The following is a 22619-nucleotide window of genomic DNA, read 5'->3' as shown; positions in this document are numbered from 1 at the left end:
TTTTGTTTTGGATCAAGATTGCATAATTAATTCTTAAAATACTTGGATACTTTCTAAACATTATGTATGTGGTGCGTAGCATATGATAGTAGGCTATATATATATATATATATATATATAAGCTTAAGATTGGGAATGTATCACAGTGGATGAGATGGACTATGTATAGGTCGGTCTGACTTTTGTTATTTATGCATAATGAGTGCTCCTACTGGTATAAGAATAATAAAAACCTGCAGAAAACTATATAAAAAAAGAAAAGGCCCAAACAATTGTACACTCCTATAGTTAATACAGCTGAAACTTTTTCGAGATGTGCATAAGAATGTCTGTTTTTAGTGAAGCAGTACATTATAAAAGTATTTATAGCTCTAGTATTGCACTATCAAGCTGTCTAAATGAACTTGGTGCTATTAATAGCTATATTTGAATACAAAATTGGAAAATTTTTATTTTAATTGTGTGTGTGTGTGTGTGTGTGTGTGTGTATATAGATATATATATATAGATATATATATAGATATATATATATAGATATAGATATATATAGATATAGATATATATAGATATAGATATATATAGATATATATAGATATAGATATATATATAGATATAGATATATATATATAGATATAGATATATATATAGATATAGATATATATATAGATATATAGATAGATATATAGATAGATATATATATAGATATATATATAGATATATATATAGATATATAGAGAGAGAGAGAGAAAAATTTGAAAACTTTGAAGTGTCGGATAAAATCTTTTTTCCTTGTAATTCCAGTATTTAGCTAATAAATAGCCTCTTCAGAGTAGGAAGTCCGGTCCATGATTTTTTTTTTTTTTTTTTTCATTTTGCTTGAAACTGGAGCATAACACACATAGACTCACCAGAACAGCACGTACGTTTCTCCTTCCTTCTATTCCGAGGCATTGCCTCTGTCATAACACCAAAATGAAGAAAAAGAAAAAAATCATGGCCCGGACTTCCTACCCTGAAGAGGCTATTTATTAGCAAAATATTGGACTTACAGAAAAAAAGTAAATAAAAAAAATAAATAAAATGATTTTCGGATTTTATCCAACACTTCAAAGTTTTCAAATTCTCATTTAAATTTTATTCAAACATAAGTGTCTTAAAAAAGTGTGTGACCATCTTTTACTATATATATGTATATATATATATTATTAATGACTAAGAAATCTATTTATGTAAAATAGGCTTTCTTCAAATTTTTTAAATTCTTTATTGTAAATAGAAAAGATGCATATCTGACATGAAGTCCTTTGTAATAATTAAAATCTTATTTAAAAAAAATTAATAAATTTAAACTTTCTTTAAAGAAAATGTTAAAATATAAATTTGAGTTTTAACATAACTCAATCCTCAAAATAATATTTTAGCATATATTTTGTGATTAACACCTTTAGGAAAAAATCCAAAGTGAAATAAACGTTAACTCTGTTTTAGTCTAATAGATTTATTTAGTATGCTTCTGAGCATCTCTTATTTTGAGCTATAATTTAATTTAAAATTTTAATGAAAACAAAATAAAATTATAAATTTTAGTCTGGTAACATTTTGGCCTTTTGGCCAGGATCAGTGTAGTATCTGTTCTGATACTATACTTCACCTTTTCTGACCTCGATCAGTGGAGGATAAATCCTTCTAGACTGAGACAATTTTTATTTTTGTTCCTATTCAGTGCTCCTTTCTGGGGAGCTGGATTTCCCCCACATTAAAAACCGGCCTTATGTGGGAAGCAAGTAAATAGGAACATTAATTAGCATATATATGTTAGTGTTAAGAGTTTTTTTTTTTTTTTTTTTTTTTTTTTCTTAGAATTAATACCATCAATAAGTTTGTGACATTGGTTTGAAATCAATCAAATCTTGTCAAATCCTTTATAAAGCAATACAGCATAATCACATTAATGCACTAGTTCTCATTGGTTAAGTAAAGTTGACTCTGGTCAATACCAGATGGGTGATCATTTGGGAATACCAGGTGCTGTATGTAGGAAGACATCAACACTTCCATGCAAGAACTACAAAACCCTAATGTCATCTTGCCTGATGATATACAAACGACTAGGAATCACTTGTGAATTTGACATTTCCATGAAACTACTTCGCTTGGAGGGATTAATTGTAGGAATGAAAGCAATTTTTACTTGTATACTCGGTCATTTGATAGTCCAAACAAAATGTTTAATTTGTGAAAGTTTAACCTTGGTGAAACACAGCATATTTCTATACACAATTTCTGTTATTGAAGTGAATACTTCAAAAAAACAAAGCATATATATATATATATATATATATATATATATATCTTAAATAGTGAAATAAGTTGGAAACGATCTCTTACCTTTTTAAGATAAATCTGTTTGACTGAAATCCAAATTGGAAATGATTTGCTGAAGCAACGAAAAAAAAAAATTGGTAATCTTTCAACTTAACTTTTTTTTCTGGTTTTGCGATTACTGTACAATTGAAACATAAACGTTCCTTAAATATCTTTCTCCATCAATCTTATTGTATGTGCTAACATTAAGAAGGCATTCCTTCCATCTTCAAAACTTCATTGGTTCATCAAGATTAATGTTTCATCTAATTGGAAAGCTAACAATGTGTTGATTGTTAATGAATTTAACAGCAATGCAGCAAGAGTGAGCAGATTTATTTGTGATTTATTCAAAAAGAACTATTGTTGTACTAGAGAAAAAAAATGTGACTTAATGAGCTTGGGTTGGATTGATTTAAGAAAAAATGAGTTTGCAAAGCCAGTTAAATATTTAAAAAAAAAAAAAAAAGAATTTAAAATGAGTCTCTTTGTAGTTACTATATCTTTTTCTCTTTATGGCTATGAATTAAATTGTATTATTACTAGTAGTAATATTCCCTTTTGTTTATAATCGACTATTCCCTTATTACTCTTTACCTTAAATAAATACAAAAAAGAGTGATACTATATAAAACAGAGAGGGTAAACAATATATAGACAGTGAGAATAAGTTAATTGGAAATTGCAAATAATTAGAACATTAAAAAAAAATTGTCAAACATAACTCAATTCCAAAACTGAAGACGCTTTTAGCATATTCATAAATGACCTCCCTGATAAGATTGTCTTCGAGATGGATATATTTGCTGATGACACCACGCTCTATAACAGGCACGAGGTGAGAACGAATGAACACATATCTAAGGCAATGGCAGAAACACTAGAGGAAGACCTTCAATCTCTAGTGGAGTGGAGACAAAAATGGATGGTCACATTCAATACTTTCAAGACTAAGCTTGTTCCCTTCAATAATTACAATAAACCTTCTCAACCACTAATAGCTATGGCTAAAGATACATTATCTGAAAGTACTTTGTTTGAACTCAACGGTTTAACGTTCACAGGAAACATGAGTTGGAACAGATACATTGAGAGCATTGACAAGGCTGTTGTGAAGAAGATGGTCTCTCTCTACCTTGCTAGAAAGTTACTTACGTCTGAAAGTATCCTGTACCTCCTATAAGGTCACCATTTGTCCATATATGGAGTATTGTCATTTGGGCTGGTGCATCTGCTACTAGTCTCTCACTCCTGGACAGGGTTAAAAAAAAATTGCCAACCTGATAGGTCCTGAACTGTCATCTAGGCTTCAACCTCTGTCCCACCGAAATGTTGCATTCCTCTGCCTATTTTACAAGTATTTTAATGGTGAATGCTCTAACTATAAGCCCTTGTACCCCTCACAAAGTAAATACCCCCCCCCCCGTCAGACCTGACAAACAGTAAAGTCCCACTCTTACACAGTAGAGATCCCTAGATGTAAGAAAGACTTCTACTCTAATAGTTTCTTCCCCAGAACTGCTAGACTCTGGAATTCTCTTTTAGGTTCCTGCTTCTCTAACTGTACTGACATGCAGAAGTTCATATGTGAATATGAACAGACATCTTGCTGCTCAACTCCCTACATAGTATCCCTGCAACTTATGTCTCTGATAGTAGCTTCCTACACCAAAGTGGCACTGTCATGTTTGGCGTGAAAATGTATTTAAAAAAAAAAAAAAGCATATTTTGTATGATTAAAATGTATATGAAAAAAAGCCTTAGGAAAATAAACAATAGTTCGCTTGAGTCTACTAATAGATGTACTTCCCTGATGTTGCCTGGGAGTCATTACATTTGTTTCTCTTACTGCACACTACCCCCCCCCCTTTTTTTTTTTTTTTTTAAATAAAACTGATAGAATGTCTTTGGAAATGTTGAAATTTAAATTTTCATTTATTTTTTTATTATAGGAAAACATCGTCCAGCATCTAGATGTAAAATAAAAAAAAATGTAATTTTGTTAGTTTTATTGATTGAGGGCATTCATGTTGAGGAGAGAGGCCTAAAGGTGGAAAATTCATCAGAGCATATCTAATGGAAGTACTTGTAAAATAAGCGCAGTGATGCGACAGGAGCTGGACTTGATAGACTGTATGAGAACTATTAGACATTCTTTTTTGCACCTTGTCCAAAAGAGGTTAGTGGTTGATACACCAGCCCAGATATGGTAACAATAGTCTGTGCACTGGCGAATGGTCGCTTTATAGAGATATAGGATACTGACTGGCGCAAGTAGTTTTCTAACCCAGTAAAAGGGACCTGCCTTCTTTGTAGCAGACTTGTTAGCTGGAAGAAAACCTTTGCATAAAAACAAACTCTCAAAATGAAGAGTATAATTTTTTTTTTTTTTTTTTTTTGCAATGGTTCAAATTTGTTAATTCGAGGTAAAAAAAAAAATCAATGTCATGGAAAGCAACTTCACAGAAAACTAAGTTAACAACCAAGAGAACCATCATAAATGAAAAATGGCCTTAACCTAACAAGCCTCCTAGCAGGAATAAGTATTTTCTGTGAGAAACAAAAGTGAAATTTTTTTAGTATAAATAAAATGCTGCAAGGATAAAAATGAAGAACTTGCTATTCAGAATCAAATATTGATTATCTTGTACATACTACATAGGTCTAAAATTGAGAATTAGACTGATTTCTAAGAAAAGTCTGACTAATTCTCAATTTTGAACCTATATAAGTATAGGTCTAAATTTAAGAATCAGACAGACTTTTATCTATGTATGTATATATAATCACTGTAACTGATTTATTTGATAATTATATTGTAACCATTATAAGTATTGCTTTTACCCAGGACTTGTAATGTTACTCTAATTATCTCATAAGTAATTGTTAGTGAGTTAATTTACCACTTGAGTCTGAAGTCTTGATTTTATGAAAGTTTTTTAATGAATCTATTATTGCAGTATTATGATGGAAAATATCTAAATGCAAAAAATAATTTGAAGCTAATTTTTTTTTTTAATTTATTTTTTTTTATATATAGGACAATTAGAGATTCCATTGGAATTGGCACAGAAAGTTTTACCCAAAAAACAAGTAAGTTGAATTGAAACCCTTATTATTCATCTAATACTACAAATGGAGATTGCGTATCTGTCTGAAGCTATGAGACTATACAATTAATATATTGTATTAGCTGTGTTTAATTAGAATGAAGTATAGTGTAGTATCTGTTCTGTTATGAAACCATCTCGAACTATTACCTACTCTTTTGGAATGGAGTAGTATAGTATATCTTTGTATTACATTCTCCTTTGGGGGATGGTGTAGTATATATTTGGTTTCATGAGGCCATTCTCATATGCATTACCTCCTACTTTGAGGGGTGGTGGTAGCATACATCTCCAAGAAATTGTCTGATCATTACCAAATTCAACTTGTATCATAAGTAACAGCAATGATGATCAGAGAGTACATTTATATTAATTCTCCAAAGGTAGAAATTTTTTTTTTTTTTTTTGTTCCCCCCCCCCCCCCCCCCCCCCCGACAAAAGCAAGGTGGAGCTGTAAATTCACCCTTGTCTGTTCATACTTTTCTCAATAACTATGCCTTGGAATTTATTTCCGAGAAAATTCTGGTTGCTCCTCTAGGGTTTTTTTTTTTTCGGGTTAAAATGACTAAAATGGATACTTTTTGCTTGTTAAAAAAAAAAAAAAATTGATGCCTTGAATTTTTATAAAATTTTCTGAAAAGTTGTAACTAATTGATTTCTATATAATTTTGTTTGTGTATACTTATTCGATAACTATTGCGTGTTCCCCAGGGGCTCTTTTGGGGCTAATAAAAACACCATTTTTGGGATTATTTTACCATATTTGTCCAGAATTTTCTGTTTCTGTGTATGTCTAACCCAACCATAATTACTTTAAATTTTAGAAAACTAAATGTTAAAAAAATATTTTTTTTCTGACTTTTAATGAAATACATTTTATTCAAAGACTTGGCTTTGTTTTTCCCTTCATTTCACTGATAGTATTAATCCTGAAGTGTGAACTCCTCATGGAGGAAGAAAAAGAATAGGAATTTGGTCACATTTTTGAAAACCTTTTGTAAGGTTATTCTGAAATTTTAGAAAATGAAGTTAAATTCTAAAATGATTTTTTTTTTTTTTTTTTTTTTTTCAAACAAGACTTGGTTTTGTTTTCTTTTTCTTCATTTCACTGTTGGTATTAAGTCTGAGAGGTTGACCCCCCCCCCTTCCTTTCCTCATGTAAAAAGAAAAAATATAAAATAATATATAGGGTGTTTATATATACATGGATAAAAACTTATTTGTTTTTATTCTCAGATTGTTGACATTCTTGGTGCTGAAATCTATGAATGTGTTCGGTGGCGCCAGGGTGCATTGCTTTATATGTTCTGTGACACCATAAACAGAGACGATAATCGCCGAGAAACGAACAAGGAATGCTTTTTACAGGTAAGATGCCTTTCTTTTTTGTCCTAGTTTATCCTTTACAATTCTTTATAATCCTTTAGGAATCCTTTTATAAAAATGTAAAGACAAATATTTCTTAATAAGCAATATTGGATCATAATCGTTTAATCTCTTTGCATAAATTCTACCTTTTTTTTTTTTTGCATATTAATTCCTGTATTATTTTAACTTTGAATTCAACACAATTATCTAAAAAGAAAAATGATTTTAATCTTCCAGAATATTTTGAAAGGAGTACATCATCTGACTGGAATGTTGGTTGTTCGAACAAGCCAGAATGCCAATTTTAGCTATAATGACGAAGAAACGTATAACTTGGTTAAAGAAGGTAAGTTTACAGCTTTAACAGTCAAGATTACAGTCCTTAAAAACGCCCACCATTTTGGATCCTTCAATTTTTCTGTGCTCATAGCCTCATAAAATATTCCCCCCCCCCCCAAAAAAAATTTTTTTTGGTTATTCTAGCATGCTTTTTTAATGTGAAATTCTTAAAGTGGCTATAGCTGCTTTGGCTTGTCTAAGAAACCAAAATGGAGGACGTTTTCCAAGTGTGTTCTGTTCTGGATATGCCCACATTCTCTATTTACTTTAATTTTTTCCAACTACTTTTTTTTCTTTTTTTCTTTTTTCATACTTAATGAGGTTCGGAGAAAAGAGGAAATCCGGAAGGATTGGTTTTGTTTGACATTCTTGTGAGGGGTTAATATTTCCTTGCAGGATTTGAACTCCTCTGATGAAAAAAGGCATATAACTATTTTTCTCCTTTATTAAACCACTAGCGAGGGGTACCCAGCATTGCCCGGGTGTTTGGAGGTGTGTGTGAAAACTCCGGGAAGGGGGGGGGTAAAATTAAAAAAAAAAAAGTTTTGGTAGGTAAGTATGAGAATCGAACCCGAACCCTTGAGGCAAAGTTGTAAATTAAAGTGTGAAAAAAAAAAGTGCGACGTTAACCATTGCCCCACCGCGAGATGCTAACGGAAATGTGTTTGAATTTATTTAATTACTTAAATAAGCAGGTGCTTCCCCCCCTCGCCCTCCTAAGACATTGTGGGTAGGGGGAAACATTATAGGAAAAGGCCTAACTTACATGCGGCGAGCGAAAACTGTTGAATATTTATCTTCCTGAAGCTGAGCAAATTAAATAGACAGGTGAGCTCCGTTGTTAACTGTGAGATATTACGATTTACATGTGGTATAAAAAGCTTTAAAAAGTTGTGAACCGACTGACCGCTTCTCTGAAAAAAAAGCCTTTCTTGGACATACACGAAAAGCGAACATACATTTTCGCTTTTATATATATATACTAGTGGGGGGGGGGGTACCTGGCGATGCCCAGGTGTCTTGAGGTAAATCAAAACTGAGGGGGGGGGTTAAATAAAAAAAAGTTTTGGTAGGTGAGTATGAGGATCGAACCCGTACCCTTGAGTTGGAAATTAATGTGTGAAAAAAAAAAAAAAAAAGTGTGCGACGTTAACCATTGGGCCATCGCGACATACAACGTAGACAGGTTTGAATTTATTTCACTATAAAAACAGGCGTGCGCAATAAAAGTTAACTCTGCTGCTTCCATTTGACCTAATTAAGGTCAAATAGAAGTCACGCAGCGTTTGGGTTTGTTTACCCAAATTTGACTTTTTTCTCCCCCTCCCCAACAGATGTTGGGAAGGGGAAAGCAGTTCCCAATTGTCCAGATTGAATAGCAATTGTATGATATATAAGATTGATCAAAGCTGATTGCTTGTGGATGTTTCCCGGCGTGATGTCGAGAAACCTTACTTAGCTTTGAATTAGTTTTGCTTTTTATACGAAAAAGTCAAATCAACACGTGAGAAGCCAAAATAGCAATAATTTTGTAAAAGTCGACGTAAATAAATCTAGATGCGACGCACTTTCCCAAATCCTAGATATTATTATCTAGGACCCATATAAACAGTTGTAAGCGATCGTAACGAACCCGGGAGCGTGTGCGCGAAAAGCCTTTTGAAGACATACACGAAATGGTCACACACATTTTGCCTTTTATATATATACTAGCGGGAGGTATCCGGCGATGCCCGGGTGTCTTGAGGTAAATCAAAACTCCGGGGGGGGGGGGTTTAAATAATAAAAAAATGTTTTGGTAGGTATGAGAATCGAACCCGTACCCTTGAGTTGGAAATTAATGTGTGAAAAAAAAAAAACGGGTGACGTTACCCATTAGGCCACCACGATGTACTACATAGACAGGTTTGAATTTATTTATTGCACTATAAAAACAGGCGTGCGCAAAATAAAAGTTAACTCTGCTGCTTCCATTTGACCTAATTAAGGTCAAATAGAAGTCACACAGTTGTTTACTCAAATTTGACTGTCCCCCCCCCCCAACATCTGTTGGGGGGAAACCAGCTCCCGATTGTCCAGATTGAATAGCAATTGTCTGATCTACAACATTAATCAAAGCTGATTGCTTCTGGACATTTCCCAGCGCAACAATGCCAAGGACTTGTTAACTTTGAATTAGTTTCGCTTTTTATATGAAAAAGCCTCATCAACACGCGAGGAGCCAAAATAGCAATACTTTTGTAAAAGTCAACGTAAATAAATCAAGATGCGACGCGCTTTCCCAAATCGTACATATTATTATTTAGGACCCATATAAACAGCTATAAGTGATCGTAACGACCTCGGAACCGTGTACACAAAATGGTCACACACATTTTGACTTTTTTGTATATAGATAGTAGCGAGGGGTACCCGGCGTTGCCTGGGTGTGGGGGTAAAAAAAAAAAAAGTAAGTATGGGGATCAAATCCGAACCGTTGAGGCAAAGTTGTGAAAAAAAAACAAAAAAAAACGGGCGACGTTAACCCATTGACCCACCGCGACATGCTTACGGAAATGTTTGAATTTATTTAATTACTTGGATTTAGCAGGTGCTCGTTTTAATGAGTTAATGAGGTCAAGTTTGACTGCGGGATAGTATTCATTTACTGCTGAACGCTTTTTTTCCCCTCCCCCAAGATGTTATAGGAAAAAGACTAACCCACATGCGGCAAGTGACAAATATTGAATATTTATCTTCCCGAAATCGAGCAAATTAAATAGACAGGCGAGCTTCGTTGTTAACTGTGAGATATTACGATTTATATGTGATATAAAGTTTTAAAGTTAAGCGAGCATCCACTTCTCTGAAAAAAGCCTATTGTAGACACACAGAAAAAGCGAACACACATACATACATTTTATTTTTTATATTTATAGATAGATGGTTGTAAAACTGTTAGCAATAAACAGAGGCTACTAAGCTAATTAGGGAATGCATAAAACTTAGGAACATCACGATAGTTAGTCAATGCAGAATTCCGAAAATGTGACAGTGATACATGTTCATTCACATAATTCTGAGGCAGCACGTTCAGGACTGCAGAATACAATGCAAAAGGAAATCGCTAATATATCTTTGAGCAAACACCAGTGTGATTCTGCAGAAGGTCTAACATGAATGCATATTGTTGCAGGTTTGGTCTGTTCAGTTGCAACACAGGGCAGTATTTAAGTATTGCGATGGGGCAAGAACCAGGAAATAATCTGTAGACAATAGAAGCAACAGTTACATTCCAGTGAGTAGACAGATCTAATCCAAGCAGATCATATCATTCCAGAAGGAAACCGGGTTGCAGCAGGGAATATGTAGTATATCTGATGGCACAATGCTGCAGACATTTAAGAGAATCAAAACACCTTGCCAACTCCGGTGAACAGTAGGGACCCATATTCCAAGTGGGGACTAATCATTGCTTTATAAAGCTTGGTAGTAATAGTATCCTTGCTGACAACTCTTCATAATTTTATGCTTAAACGCTTCATTTTGTTTTCGTTTTTCATTTTGTTTTCCTGTACAAAATGTGATTTATTTGTTTCACGCTCTAACAAGATGTAGCACAAAGCCGGCAGGTAGGGAAAACCAGTTTCCATGAGGGAGCACTCTGGCTGATGCAAAAAAAAAAAAAAAAAAAAAGGCTGAGAACGGACCTGTTGGCATTATCCAGTAGGGGTGTCTCAGGTGATCATCAATAAGTAAACCCCACTCCCAAAGGAGGAGGTAATGCCAATGAAGGTGCACTTTGGACCAAGCCAATATCTTAATCTGACAAAAATCTTCTCACAAGCAAGGCAGCCACTTTTCCCATTATGATACCAAGCTTATATTCTCAGCCAGTATTAAATCCGTAATGGACAAAAAACAAACATTTGTAATGACAGCTCCCTCCACCCTCTTGTTTCATACACTGAAAATCATAGTTTATTACTTTCTTATTAGTGTTGAATTTGTAGACTTATTATATTTGATGCTTTATTTTTTTTATGCATTTATTTTTTTTAAATTTTGTCTTTTAGAAATGGCTTTTGTCTTTTAACATAAAAAATTCTTGGACTTTTGGCTAGAAGCAAAGTGTAGTATCTGTTCTGATACTACACTTCACCCCCCCTTTTTTTAAACCTCAATCAGTGGAAGAGAAATCCTTCTACATTGAGGCAATTTTTACTTTTGTTCCTATCCAGAGTGCCCCTTTTTGGGAGCTGGATTTTTCCCCACATTAAAACCGTCCTTGTGCAAGGGCAAGTAAATAGAACATAAAAAAATTCTTAGATAATGGTTCAAAAAAAATAAAATACAAAATCTTAAGTTATGCTTACTTTATTTTATTTATCTAAAATGAAATTTACTGGGTTTTTATTTTTTTATTTTTTTACACTAACTCTAAAATAAGTTTTAAGTGTTTCTTTGTGTAGAAGCATAAAGTTATATTAAGTAAATATATAAAATTTTAAGATGTTCATTGTTGATAATTTTTAAATTGATTGTTACAAAATAAATTCAGTTATATTTATAAAGATATTATTTGCAAAATCATTCCTTGTAAAAAAGGTTTTATTTTTATTTTGTAATAAATGTATACTACTTTCAGGATTAGTTATCTGCTTCTCCCCAAAAGGGAGCACTTTGGATTGGAAAGAAAATAAAAATAATTACTATGATCTAGAACAATGGTCCCCAACCTTTTTTTTTTTTTTTTTTTTTTTTTTTTTTTTTTTTTTTTTTTTTTTTCCTCCTTTGGTTCACACCCCTCAAGAAATTTCCCTCAAATCTTGCACCCCCTAAAATTTATATTGTGACATTCTGAACTTGTGGTTAAATATATGGTTGGATCAAATCTATTCAGCCACGTATTTAATAGTCTCTTAATAATGGTACTTAAATGAAAAACAGAAGTTGGTACAGAACAGAACACGAACAACAAAAGAACACACAAAAGAATAACATAACCAATACTCTATTTTTTATCTAAACATGTATCCTTGCCATATCACTAAACACTCTAGGTTGAGAACCGCTGGTTTTCAAGGATTTATGGTTCACTGATCGAGGAGAGAAAGATTAAATATATCAGAAAAAATATAACACTTTAATTATATTACGAAAAATAAAACTTTTAAATAAGTAAAACATGAATTGTATGTTAGAAAAAAAAACGCAAGGAAACTGATTTTACTTTCCTCTTTTGTCCCACATCCGCCTTGTTCTTTATTGTTGCAGTGGGAAGCAAATAAGGTTTGTTTAGGGTTTTATGGCTTCTCCCTGAGATAATCAGAATTTGCTTTGCTGCTTAAAAAAGAAAAAAGTAATTTCAGAATTGTATTATTTTTTTAGACAAATATAGATGTACAAAACGTGTATTATAATTGATGGCAATATAAATAAATTAAATTAAAAAAAAAAAAAAAAAATGACCTATTGAATTACCCATTAAAGTTTAAATTGTTTGACTCATTAAAATTTGAATTTGGAAAACCAGTTAGATATAAAAAAAAATAAAGATGATAAAATCCAAAATTCATCTTTCTGCATGCTATATCTCCTTTTTCTACAACTACAAATTAAATAGTATTACTACTTGTAGTGATATTCCCTTTTATTTATAATGAACTATTTCAATCTTTCTATTTCTTCTCTTTACCTGTGACTGTTAATAAACGGAGAGTAATGGAAGTGATATATATATATATATATATATATTAGTTAAATTTAAATTCTGAAAATCAAAATATAGACACATATATTCGAGTTAAGAATTTATTGTTTGACAAAAGGAATATATAGAAGGGGTTATATTAATTTCCTTAATCCATGGATTTTCAATAATGGCTCATATCAGAGAATGAAATGCAGTTAGCAAAATGTGTTCAACTGTGAAAAGGCACATATTTTGCTTTTCAGCACAAATATTGATATTGGATTACTTATACCAAAAAGCATTCAACACACTGAATACGGCCGCCCCGTATACCTTTCGGAATATCAATAAGGAGCAACCACGCATTTTTGGTATATGGGATTACTGCCTTCTCCTCTGGACCAATATTCTGCCTACTTGGAAATAAAACCCCGGAGAACATTATACTTCTTCTGATAATGGACTGCCCAGGTTGTATGAAATTCCCTCTTCCAATAATTATTTTCATATAACTATCATTCACCACCCAAAAACTATTTTCAATATTTGTGCTGAAAAGCAAAATACATGCCTTTTCACAGCTGAGCGTTTTGTTAACCGCATTTCATTTCCTCTGATGATATGAGCCATTTCTTTCTTTACTCAACACGCACCTCCAAACACCATCATTTCATCTATCTTAGCTTATTTCATAAGCTAAGTTGGCTTCCTGTCATAAAAATGATTTTCAACATTTATCCTATTTCTAGAAGTGTTATTTCCAATCAAGCAAAGAAATCATTACTCCTGAGTAATAATTTTAATCTAATCTAGTAAAAGAAATAAAGGATTTCTTTAAAAAAAAAAAAAAGGTTGGAATTCTTAGGTTTAACTACTTTATTAGAAAGAATTGAAACTTTCAAAATAATTGAATTTCTAAATATTGAACACAATTTTTTAACATCTCTCTTCGCACTGCAAGTTTATTACAGTCAAGAAAAATTTTAAAAAGAAAATAATGCTAATGAGTTTTAAGACTTTTAAAAGTACAAAAGCGTTTGGATTCCCCAAATTAGAATCATTTTTAACAGTCTAATGGAAGCTTAATTTTTTAAATATTTTTAGAATTTTAAATTTATTTTTTACAGTTTTGACCAATTCACTTGATTCAAAAGTATTTAATTGTTAAAGAATCTCCTAAAGGTTCCTTTATATTATAAACTCTTCATAGGAAATGTTTTACAGGTAACATTTTTTTTTTCTATTCTACTCTTTACACGAGTTAGTCTTAACTTTAATCTTTTTTTTATTGTGAGAAAGCCTTGTGTAATCTTGTCTCTAACTTGGAATAGGTGTGCTGTTGTAATTAGTGTTAGCACGATTAATTGGAATTGGGAATTGAAAAAATATAATTAAAATTTTTTTTTTTTTTAGGAATCGGTATATAAATAAAAAAAATTTGTCCATTTTCTGATGCCAAGTGATTATTTTTGTTTGTTTTAAAACTTAATTTTCCATAAATCATATTAATAAAATGACTTGTATTAATAAAATAATCAATAGTTATTGATTTGAAACTACTAGTAAAACTGAAATCTATAGAATTTTTACCTTTTTTTTTTTTTTCCATGTGAAGGTGGGGTCTCTCTACCATGCTAGAAAGTTACTTGTGCCTGAAAGTATCCTGCACCTCTACAAGGCAACCATTTGGCCATGTATGGAGTATTATTGTCACATTTGGGCTAGTGCACCTGCTATTAGTATCTCTCTCCTGGACAGGGTTCAAAGGAGTCGCTAACCTAATTGGTCCTAGACTGTCAGCTAGGCTTCAGCCTCTGTCCCATAAAATGTTGCATCCCTCTGCCTGTTTTGCAAATATTTCTGATGAACTACAAGCTCTTGTATCCACTCGACGTAAATACCCCCCCCCCCCCAGACAAACCTGACAAACAGCAGAGTCCCACCCCTATACAGATCTCCAGATGCCAGAAAACCTTCTACACTAATAGTTTATTTCTCAGAACTGCTAGACTTTGGAATTCACTTCTGGGTTCCTGTTTCCCTAACTGTACTGGCATGTAGAAGTTAAAGCGTAATGTATAGCCATCTTGCTGCTAAACTCCCTAAATAGTGTCCCTGCAATTATGTCCCAGTTAGTATTCAAAGTGGCACTATGCCTTTTTGGAGTGAAATATGCAATAAAACAAAAATAAAAATAATTTGCAAAAACACATGCATGTATTACATGGGGTTTCTACAGAATCCAAACAACCCTCACTCACTCACTCAAAAAAAAGAAAAAAAAAAAAAATTTTTAGAAATGTAAAAAGAATCCATCATGAATTTAGATTAAAATCAGTATGTGAATCTAGGAAAAAATATTGGAATCGTCCCATCACTAGTTGTAATTCAAGAGACGCAACATTGTTTTTAAAATGAAGTGGTTTGGTTGAAACACACAGGTTTGGATAGTCATTTCATAGTGTTCAAAAAAACAATTACCTATATTTACAAGTAGTAAACTGTATCTTTATTTATCTAGTTCCTTGTTAATTCCTAGCTATTGACTTGGTTTCTCGGATAATGTTAACACCTAATTATAGGTTTTGTTTCCTCTTCAGAAAATTGTCTGCTGCAGATACATTTGTGGAAAATGCGGTAAAAGAATAACAGTGGTTAATAATCAGACATGTTTACCAAAATAACTTTACTTCAGCAGGGTGACCCGACATTGTCCGGGATTAAATAATCAATGAATGTTTCACACTCCCATATTTTTATCGTCATCAAAATCGATGAAATAGCCCATTTTTCAATTGTCTGCTCTAATTGGGGAAACTTTGTCTTTCAGTGACTAGGCTCACAATATATTTAATCTATATTGCACTGTAGAGAACCTGTTTATTTTATAAAATTTTTATATATAATGATTTGCATAAAAGTTTAAAATGAAAAAGTCAAATATCACGGTTCAATTGTGCTCTTAACAGAAACATTAATTTTGAATGCGCCTCTGTCCTATCAAAGAACCTACTGTTGATTTTATATGCAGGGCCTTTCGGCTTGTGCGGTAATAAAACTTCTCAAATGCACTTGTGATATTAGGCTGTGTGAGATGTTAACTTTGGTCATTTCATCAAAATCACCTGTTCCTTCATTCCGACACCAAACCTATCTAAGAACACTGCCAGGCACATAAAGCACCTTTGTTTGAGATTTTATAAAAATCTACGCAGCTGTTTGAGTCAGACATGCGTGCACACACACACAGTTCTTATATGTGTGTGTGTGTGTGTATATATATATATATATATATATATATATATAATAGAAAAATGTGAGCATGAAAAGTAATATGGTTAAGCTTGAACATGGAAAAGAAAAGGACAAGATATTCTAGCAAAAAATATAAATTTATAACTTAAAATATTACAGCATTAAGAATTTATTATATAATGTTAAATTGAATTTAAAAAAAATTAATGTTGCAATATGTTAAGTTATAAATTTATTATATTATTTGCTAGAATATTTTGCCCTTTTCTTTTCCATGTTGAAGCTTAACCATATTACTTTTCATGCTCGCATTTTTCTATTGTAATCCATGATTTTTCCAGGCTTCCAATAAATTTACTTGTTCTTTAATTTCAGTCTTATTTTTTTATTTTTTTGGCCCCCATAAACATAACCTACACATATGTAAAACAATGTATGGCACTCGTCTGCTTTCATTCTGTGTCACTTGTTACTTCATTTTTTGCAAGAGCGGTGAATTAGTAGCAACACTAGTTGCTGAAGCTACGTGGTTGCTATGGAAACCATTCATAAAAACGTCGCTCACCTCCTTATGAATTTTTACAATTTTGAACGCCAGTAAATTCATAACTAGTTTTACTGAAAGAAAATTATAATTTTTTTTTTTTTTTCCACAATGTAGCTGAGGTGATCTATAAACTGTAATAATTGTTTGAAATTTGGTCGAAAAATGAGGTGAAGCTTTAAAGCAGTTCTAAATGACTAAAACTGCCACTTAACCATATATTCAAACACTACCGTGTTTAAATGAAATATTTATAGGATTAGTTTGTTTATTACAAGTGTGTGTGTGTGTATATATATATATATATATATATCTCCATATCCACCTCAAAAGTCTGTTATTAGTAGAGCTGGCATATGTATCTGGTTTTCTCTTGTTGCATTATCAAGTCGAAATTTTGATATGGCCTCCTCAGAGCTGCTATCCTATTCAACTGGAAGAATCTACAATAACTTCTTCCAATTGAAATATGTGAAAATCAATTTCTCTAGATCTGAACAGATCTAAATCAAAACAGAACTTGTATACAAAAAGGACTCGATATTTTTTAGATAGAGCTGTATAACCTTAAAATGTGATTTATCTAAACAATTGAAATTCCAGTAGATAATTAATCTTTTCATTTATATACACACACTAGCAGGCCAACCGGTGTTGTCCAGTCTTAAAATATGCTTAAATGATTTAATTCGTGCAGATTTCATGTGTTATTATGAAGCCAATTCGCTATTGATTTATTGTACCTAATATATAGTAGTGATTTCAAGATAAAAAAAAAAAATGACTTGGCTAGAATTGAAACCAAAACCTAGCTCTCTAGCAGAATTCTCTACTATATGACTTGAGGATAAATGATTTGGTTTTCAGACAGTAAAAATAGCTGTTAAGGGGTCAAAATTGGAACTGGGCAGGCATAAGTCAACTTAGTGTGTATCCTTTATACATGCTTAAATATACATTTATACAGTAAAGTCAGTTATCTTAAGTTCTGATATCCATTTGTTGTTAGCTCAGATAGTAATGACTAAGGCTAGAGTGCTGAACGTTTTGGTTTCGATTCTAGCTGATGACGTCTTAGTGGTTTTTCTATTTTATTTTTTTAACTTTTGAAATCCCTACTATATTAGGTACAATATAATAATCAATAGAGAGTTGACTGTATAATAAATATGAAATTCACATATATTAAAATGTATTTAAGCATATTTTATGACCAGGTAATGCCAAGTGCCCTGTTTTGTAATTAATATTTTCAAGAAACAACTAAGTTTGTGTGCGTGTTAGTCAGAGTTCAGTTCTGTACACATGCATATGTTTTTTAATAATTGTGAAAAATCTTTTTTTTACTTTACCCCAATATCAGCTGATATCTTTAAATGCATTTCCTGTGGCATTTTCTAGGTCAAAGACTTACTCCATATTTCCTGTATGTCAAATAGCACAAACTTTTCTTTCTTTCTGTGTCAGGTTGTTTGTCAAGTTTGGAATTTGGGTTCAGATCAAAGAAGTTTAAAAACAAAAAAAAAAAAAACTTTTAAGGAAAAGATTTGTAAATTGATTCAAGTTAGTTTATCAGGTGGGGACTTGTTGAGCTTAACTTAGGTATGTTAGGGTATGGACTCTCAGAGTTCCTTTGTTTTGTAAAATGCAATTTGATAACCGTTATTTTGTTATTGTTCTAGCTAGCCCTAAAAGATATATTCTATTAGTTATCTGCTGTTCTATTTTCCATTTATATTAAAGTTCAGTCAATCAACGTTTTAAGAATTTTTTTCCTATATATTTTAATCACACAAAATAAACTTTCAAATATCCTTTAGTTTTGAGATTGAGTTGTTTGTAAAAAAATTTATTTAAAAAAAAAAAAAAATTTTTTATTGTTTTAATTTATTACAATTTACAAAATTTTTATCACTCTTACTTTATATATATATATATATATATATATAGTATCTATAACTCTTGCTGTCATCTTTCTCTGGTTATAAATAGTTAACGGTAGTAAAGAAATACCCCCTCTGTTTTTTTTGTTTTTTTTTAAAGAGATTGGGTTATCTTTGTAAAAATTTCTATTTGTAACTGTCCTAATTGACTAAAATAATTTTTAAAAATAAATAAAATGAAGATTGGAATAGCTTATTTTAATCAAAAGGTAATATCACCAAAGGTGGTAATATAATTTATCCTGAGAGAGGGAGATCTAGGGAACAGAACGGGATTAATTTTGGATTTTGTTTTAATATCTGAAACGTTTATGGACATTCAAACGATTTCATTGAGTATATACTTATGCTGTTACATTCAATTCCATTTAAAGTCTAACATTATTCCTTTTTTTAGTTGAAAGAAAATCTTACGATAAAATGAATCCGCTTTTACTTGTTGACATACTTGCCATTACCAAGGTGTCAAATATGTTGAATATAAATTTTTTTTTTCATATATAATCTAATACAGGGATCTCCAATCTATGGCCCGTGGGTCTGATCCGGCCTGCCAAAGTCTTTAACCCAGTCCTCAAAGTTTTTAAGAGAAATGTAAAAATATCCAAGAAAAAATTAAAAAATGGAAATGTGTAAAAAAAAAAAAAAAAAAAAAAAAAAAAAAAAAGTGATGGTTTTTCTTTTAGTTCAGAAAATGATTGAAAGAATGAGGTTTTGGAGAACCAGTTTTGCTAAAAAGCAAAGCTAATGAGCAAAACCATATAAAACACGTTCAGGTTATTTTATTTTATTTTTTATTTTGGCCCATGCAGCTCTAAAAAGTCACATGATCCCCTGTTCAAAAACTTTGGAAACCCCTGATCTAATATATAAAGTTGTTTGAAAGTTAAATCTAGCCAAAACTGAAACTTGTTGAGAAATTACTTGTATTTAGCAGGTACGAATGCTATTTTCATGTAATAATTTCAATAGATAATCATCTGTATGTTAACTCATAAAAATGAACTGTGAATCTCTTTAAGTGTCTATTACTGAAAGTATTATTGCATTGGATAAAATATGTAATCAATGAAATCCGTTGTTCTTTTCATAAAGAACACTGATTGAAAAAAATTCTGTAATTCACTGTTTTGCAGAATTTGACCGGGATTCTTGGGATTTTCCGTAAATTATGTCTTAGGCTAAACCAGTAATCACTGTATTAAGCCAAGCGTTGTTCAAATGTTGAAACGCTAAAATTGACTTTTTATAAAAAAAAAGTAATTTTTAAAAATTATTTTTGTAATATGGGGGGGGGTATTTTTCTGTTTATTTTTCTAACATTTGTTGACAAATAATTTTTAAATTTTCTTGAAAAAACTTCTGTACTTTCACCTAACAATTTAGTTTTCATAAAAATCATTCATCTTTTCTTATAAAAAAAACTTCTGTTTACAAAAACAATTTACTGCCTATTTTCTTTTTTAAAAAAAAAAAAAAAACTTTCACCTAACAATTTACACTTAAAAAAATCTTCTTGAAAAAAAAAAAAAACTTTTGATAAAAAAATTGCAGAAAATAATACTAAATAAACAATTCAAAATACAACTTTTCTGGAAAAAAAATATAGTCAGTAAATTTACAGTATGTTTTTGTTATTTTTTATTGTATTTCTATTTTTCTGGTTTGTTTGTTTTGAAATTCATATTAATTTTCTCAGCTTAATCTAGGGACTGTCGGTCAAGCCCGAACCTTAATTGATGGAAAATCTCGAGGATCTGGGTCAAATTCTGCAAGAGTACCCACTGACTTGGTAGAATCAAACATCAATTTGTCAGATCCAATGCTAAAGCAGATCAACTTTGATTTTTCTTAACCTAGTATATTTTATTGTACCCATCAATATTTATAGTTATTTTTGTGAATTTCTATTTATACAATTAAAAAAAAAAAAATGTAAGCCTTCGACAACATTTGAAGACGTCCCAAGGATTATCACCACCATACAACATTAATAAATTAAAAAAAAAAAAAAATAAACTGAATTTTCCTGGTGAAGAATTTGTTATAATTCGAAATATTGTATTTGTTTTAATAAATTTTTATTTATATAAATGAAAAATGTCTGCACTAGTTTTGGTCTTAAAACCATTTAAGTTTGAATTTTGTATTCCATATTCATTTGTATTTTTTTTTTTTTTTTTTTTTTTTTTTTTTTCTGTAGGTATTTACTCTAACACTCATGTTCTTAACTTGATGTATAAAGGTGAGATGTGTTATTGGTACTTAGAGAATGTAAATCAACATGCACAGAGCCACAGTGAAGATAGAGTCCGCCTGACGAAGGAAGGAAGAAAGGCTTTACAGACTTATATTCGATTGACAGAAGGACCACTGAAGAATAACGGTTGGTCATCGGACAGAGCAAAACAGTTATTAAATACACCTTATTTTTCGTGATAGTCTATACAAGTGTTTACAATTCAAGTGGGTGAATACATATATACATACGTATACATAAATATGTGTGTAAATAAAAATACATTCTAACTCTGCTTCAATAAGATGTATTTTTATTTTATTTTTTTTTTATTCATATTTTTTTATTCATATTTTTTTTATTCATATTATTTTTTATTTTTATTTATTTTTTTAAATTTAAAAAAATTTATTTTAATAAACTGAACTGGCAAAAAAGTTTTCTCTGCACTATTAATATGTAAGCGTACACTTTCCATCAAAAAATGATACGAAAAAGATTAGGCTTCATCAGTGTTTGCACTAATATTTATAAAATAACATTTCAATCAGTAAAGTTGAAAAAACATTTCAAATTGGAAAGTATACAAAAAAAAAAAAAAAAAGATGCCACCTCCAGTGTAGAAGGAAGAAAGCAACAAGAAACGTCTAGTTATGGAAATAAACTGAAGGATTTCTTTCCGAATTTGAGACGGTGATGATGGTGATACCTGACTTTATTCCCCTAAATAGTTGAAATGGTTTTGTGTGTGATGAATGAATGACAAAAGTCTATATTCCAAAGTTCATGATGTTAACCATTTTACAATTTATTCCTTTAATTCAGTTTACATTTACAATTCTTGACAGTATCTGTTTTGTAGCACAATATCAATCAGTGAATCTATTTTGCCCTTAACCCATAAGACGTAATAGCAACAATCAATCCATCAAAAGGAGATAAAGTGCATTTTAACATGATTTAAAATCAAAACATTGGAAGATAAGCTGTAAATACATGTTTACATTACGCCATTTTGAATTTAGAAATGGATACTGTCAAGAATTGTAAATGTCAACTGAATTAAAGAACTAAATTGTAAGATGGTCAACATCATGAACTTTGGAATATAGATTGTCATTCATTATATTGCTCTGTAATTACATTGAGCTTCTTAAATACGGATTGGTATATATTATAAGGAAATAAAGTATATTTCCACAGAAATATATATGAGGTATATTTGGTAAGAAACAAAAAAAAAGTGCTCAATACATTTGTAGAGCTAAATGTTTTTTTATTTCAACCTCAGGTTTATTAACTTAATTCATTACACGTTGTTTTTATCCCATCTATTGAAAAGACCTGTAACGAATTAAGTTAAAGCTGAGGTTGAAATAATAAAACCATATAGCAATCATTTACAGAGACTGTTTCGCTGTATCCCAACTCTTCAGTGCAGCTAGATTGACACTGCATTTTATTGACAGTGGCAGCTCTTATCATTGAAAAGAAATGTCCTTAAATAATCTGTGCAGCGTCTATTTCTATGAACGCTGATCACCACGTTCGCTGTTATCAATTATTCCAGGTTGATATTTTCCAGAGGTGAAGCAACCAATGAATTTTTTTTTAATGAGGTTCATACAAGAGGTGCTCAATACTGAAGTAGAGCAAGATATACTTTATTTGTTATGTCACTACACATTCATGAGCATGTTTCAGTCAGCCATTTACAAGTAACTAGACCTTTTCATGTGATATTGCTTAAAGTAACATCGCCTGAAGAGGTCTCTAGTTACTT

The 22619-nt window shown here is 31.2% G+C and overlaps 1 protein-coding gene across 2 annotated transcripts in view; it reads left to right on the top strand.

Moving 5' to 3' along the window:
* The window catches only part of LOC145280047 (RAB7A-interacting MON1-CCZ1 complex subunit 1-like), a 94427-nt gene extending 73290 nt beyond the window's left edge, over nucleotides 1–21137 (top strand). For both annotated transcript variants that reach the window (XM_080131728.1, XM_080131727.1), the window contains exons 4-7: nucleotides 5405–5457; nucleotides 6711–6842; nucleotides 7080–7188; nucleotides 20801–21137. In XM_080131728.1, coding sequence (XP_079987854.1) covers nucleotides 5405–5457; nucleotides 6711–6842; nucleotides 7080–7188; nucleotides 20801–21036 — 530 coding nt within the window. In that variant the 3' untranslated portion in view covers nucleotides 21037–21137. The remainder of the gene's footprint in view (nucleotides 1–5404; nucleotides 5458–6710; nucleotides 6843–7079; nucleotides 7189–20800) is intronic.
* Nucleotides 21138–22619: the final 1482 nt, after the last annotated feature.

Source organism: Euprymna scolopes, chromosome 7 (genome assembly GCF_053919585.1).
Source record: "Euprymna scolopes isolate OS-2025 chromosome 7, ASM5391958v1, whole genome shotgun sequence".
In the NCBI taxonomy this organism is placed as follows: Eukaryota; Metazoa; Mollusca; class Cephalopoda; order Sepiida; family Sepiolidae; genus Euprymna; species Euprymna scolopes.
The sequence above is the reverse complement of the archived record's forward strand: the minus strand, read 5'-3'. Positions and strand labels throughout refer to the sequence as shown.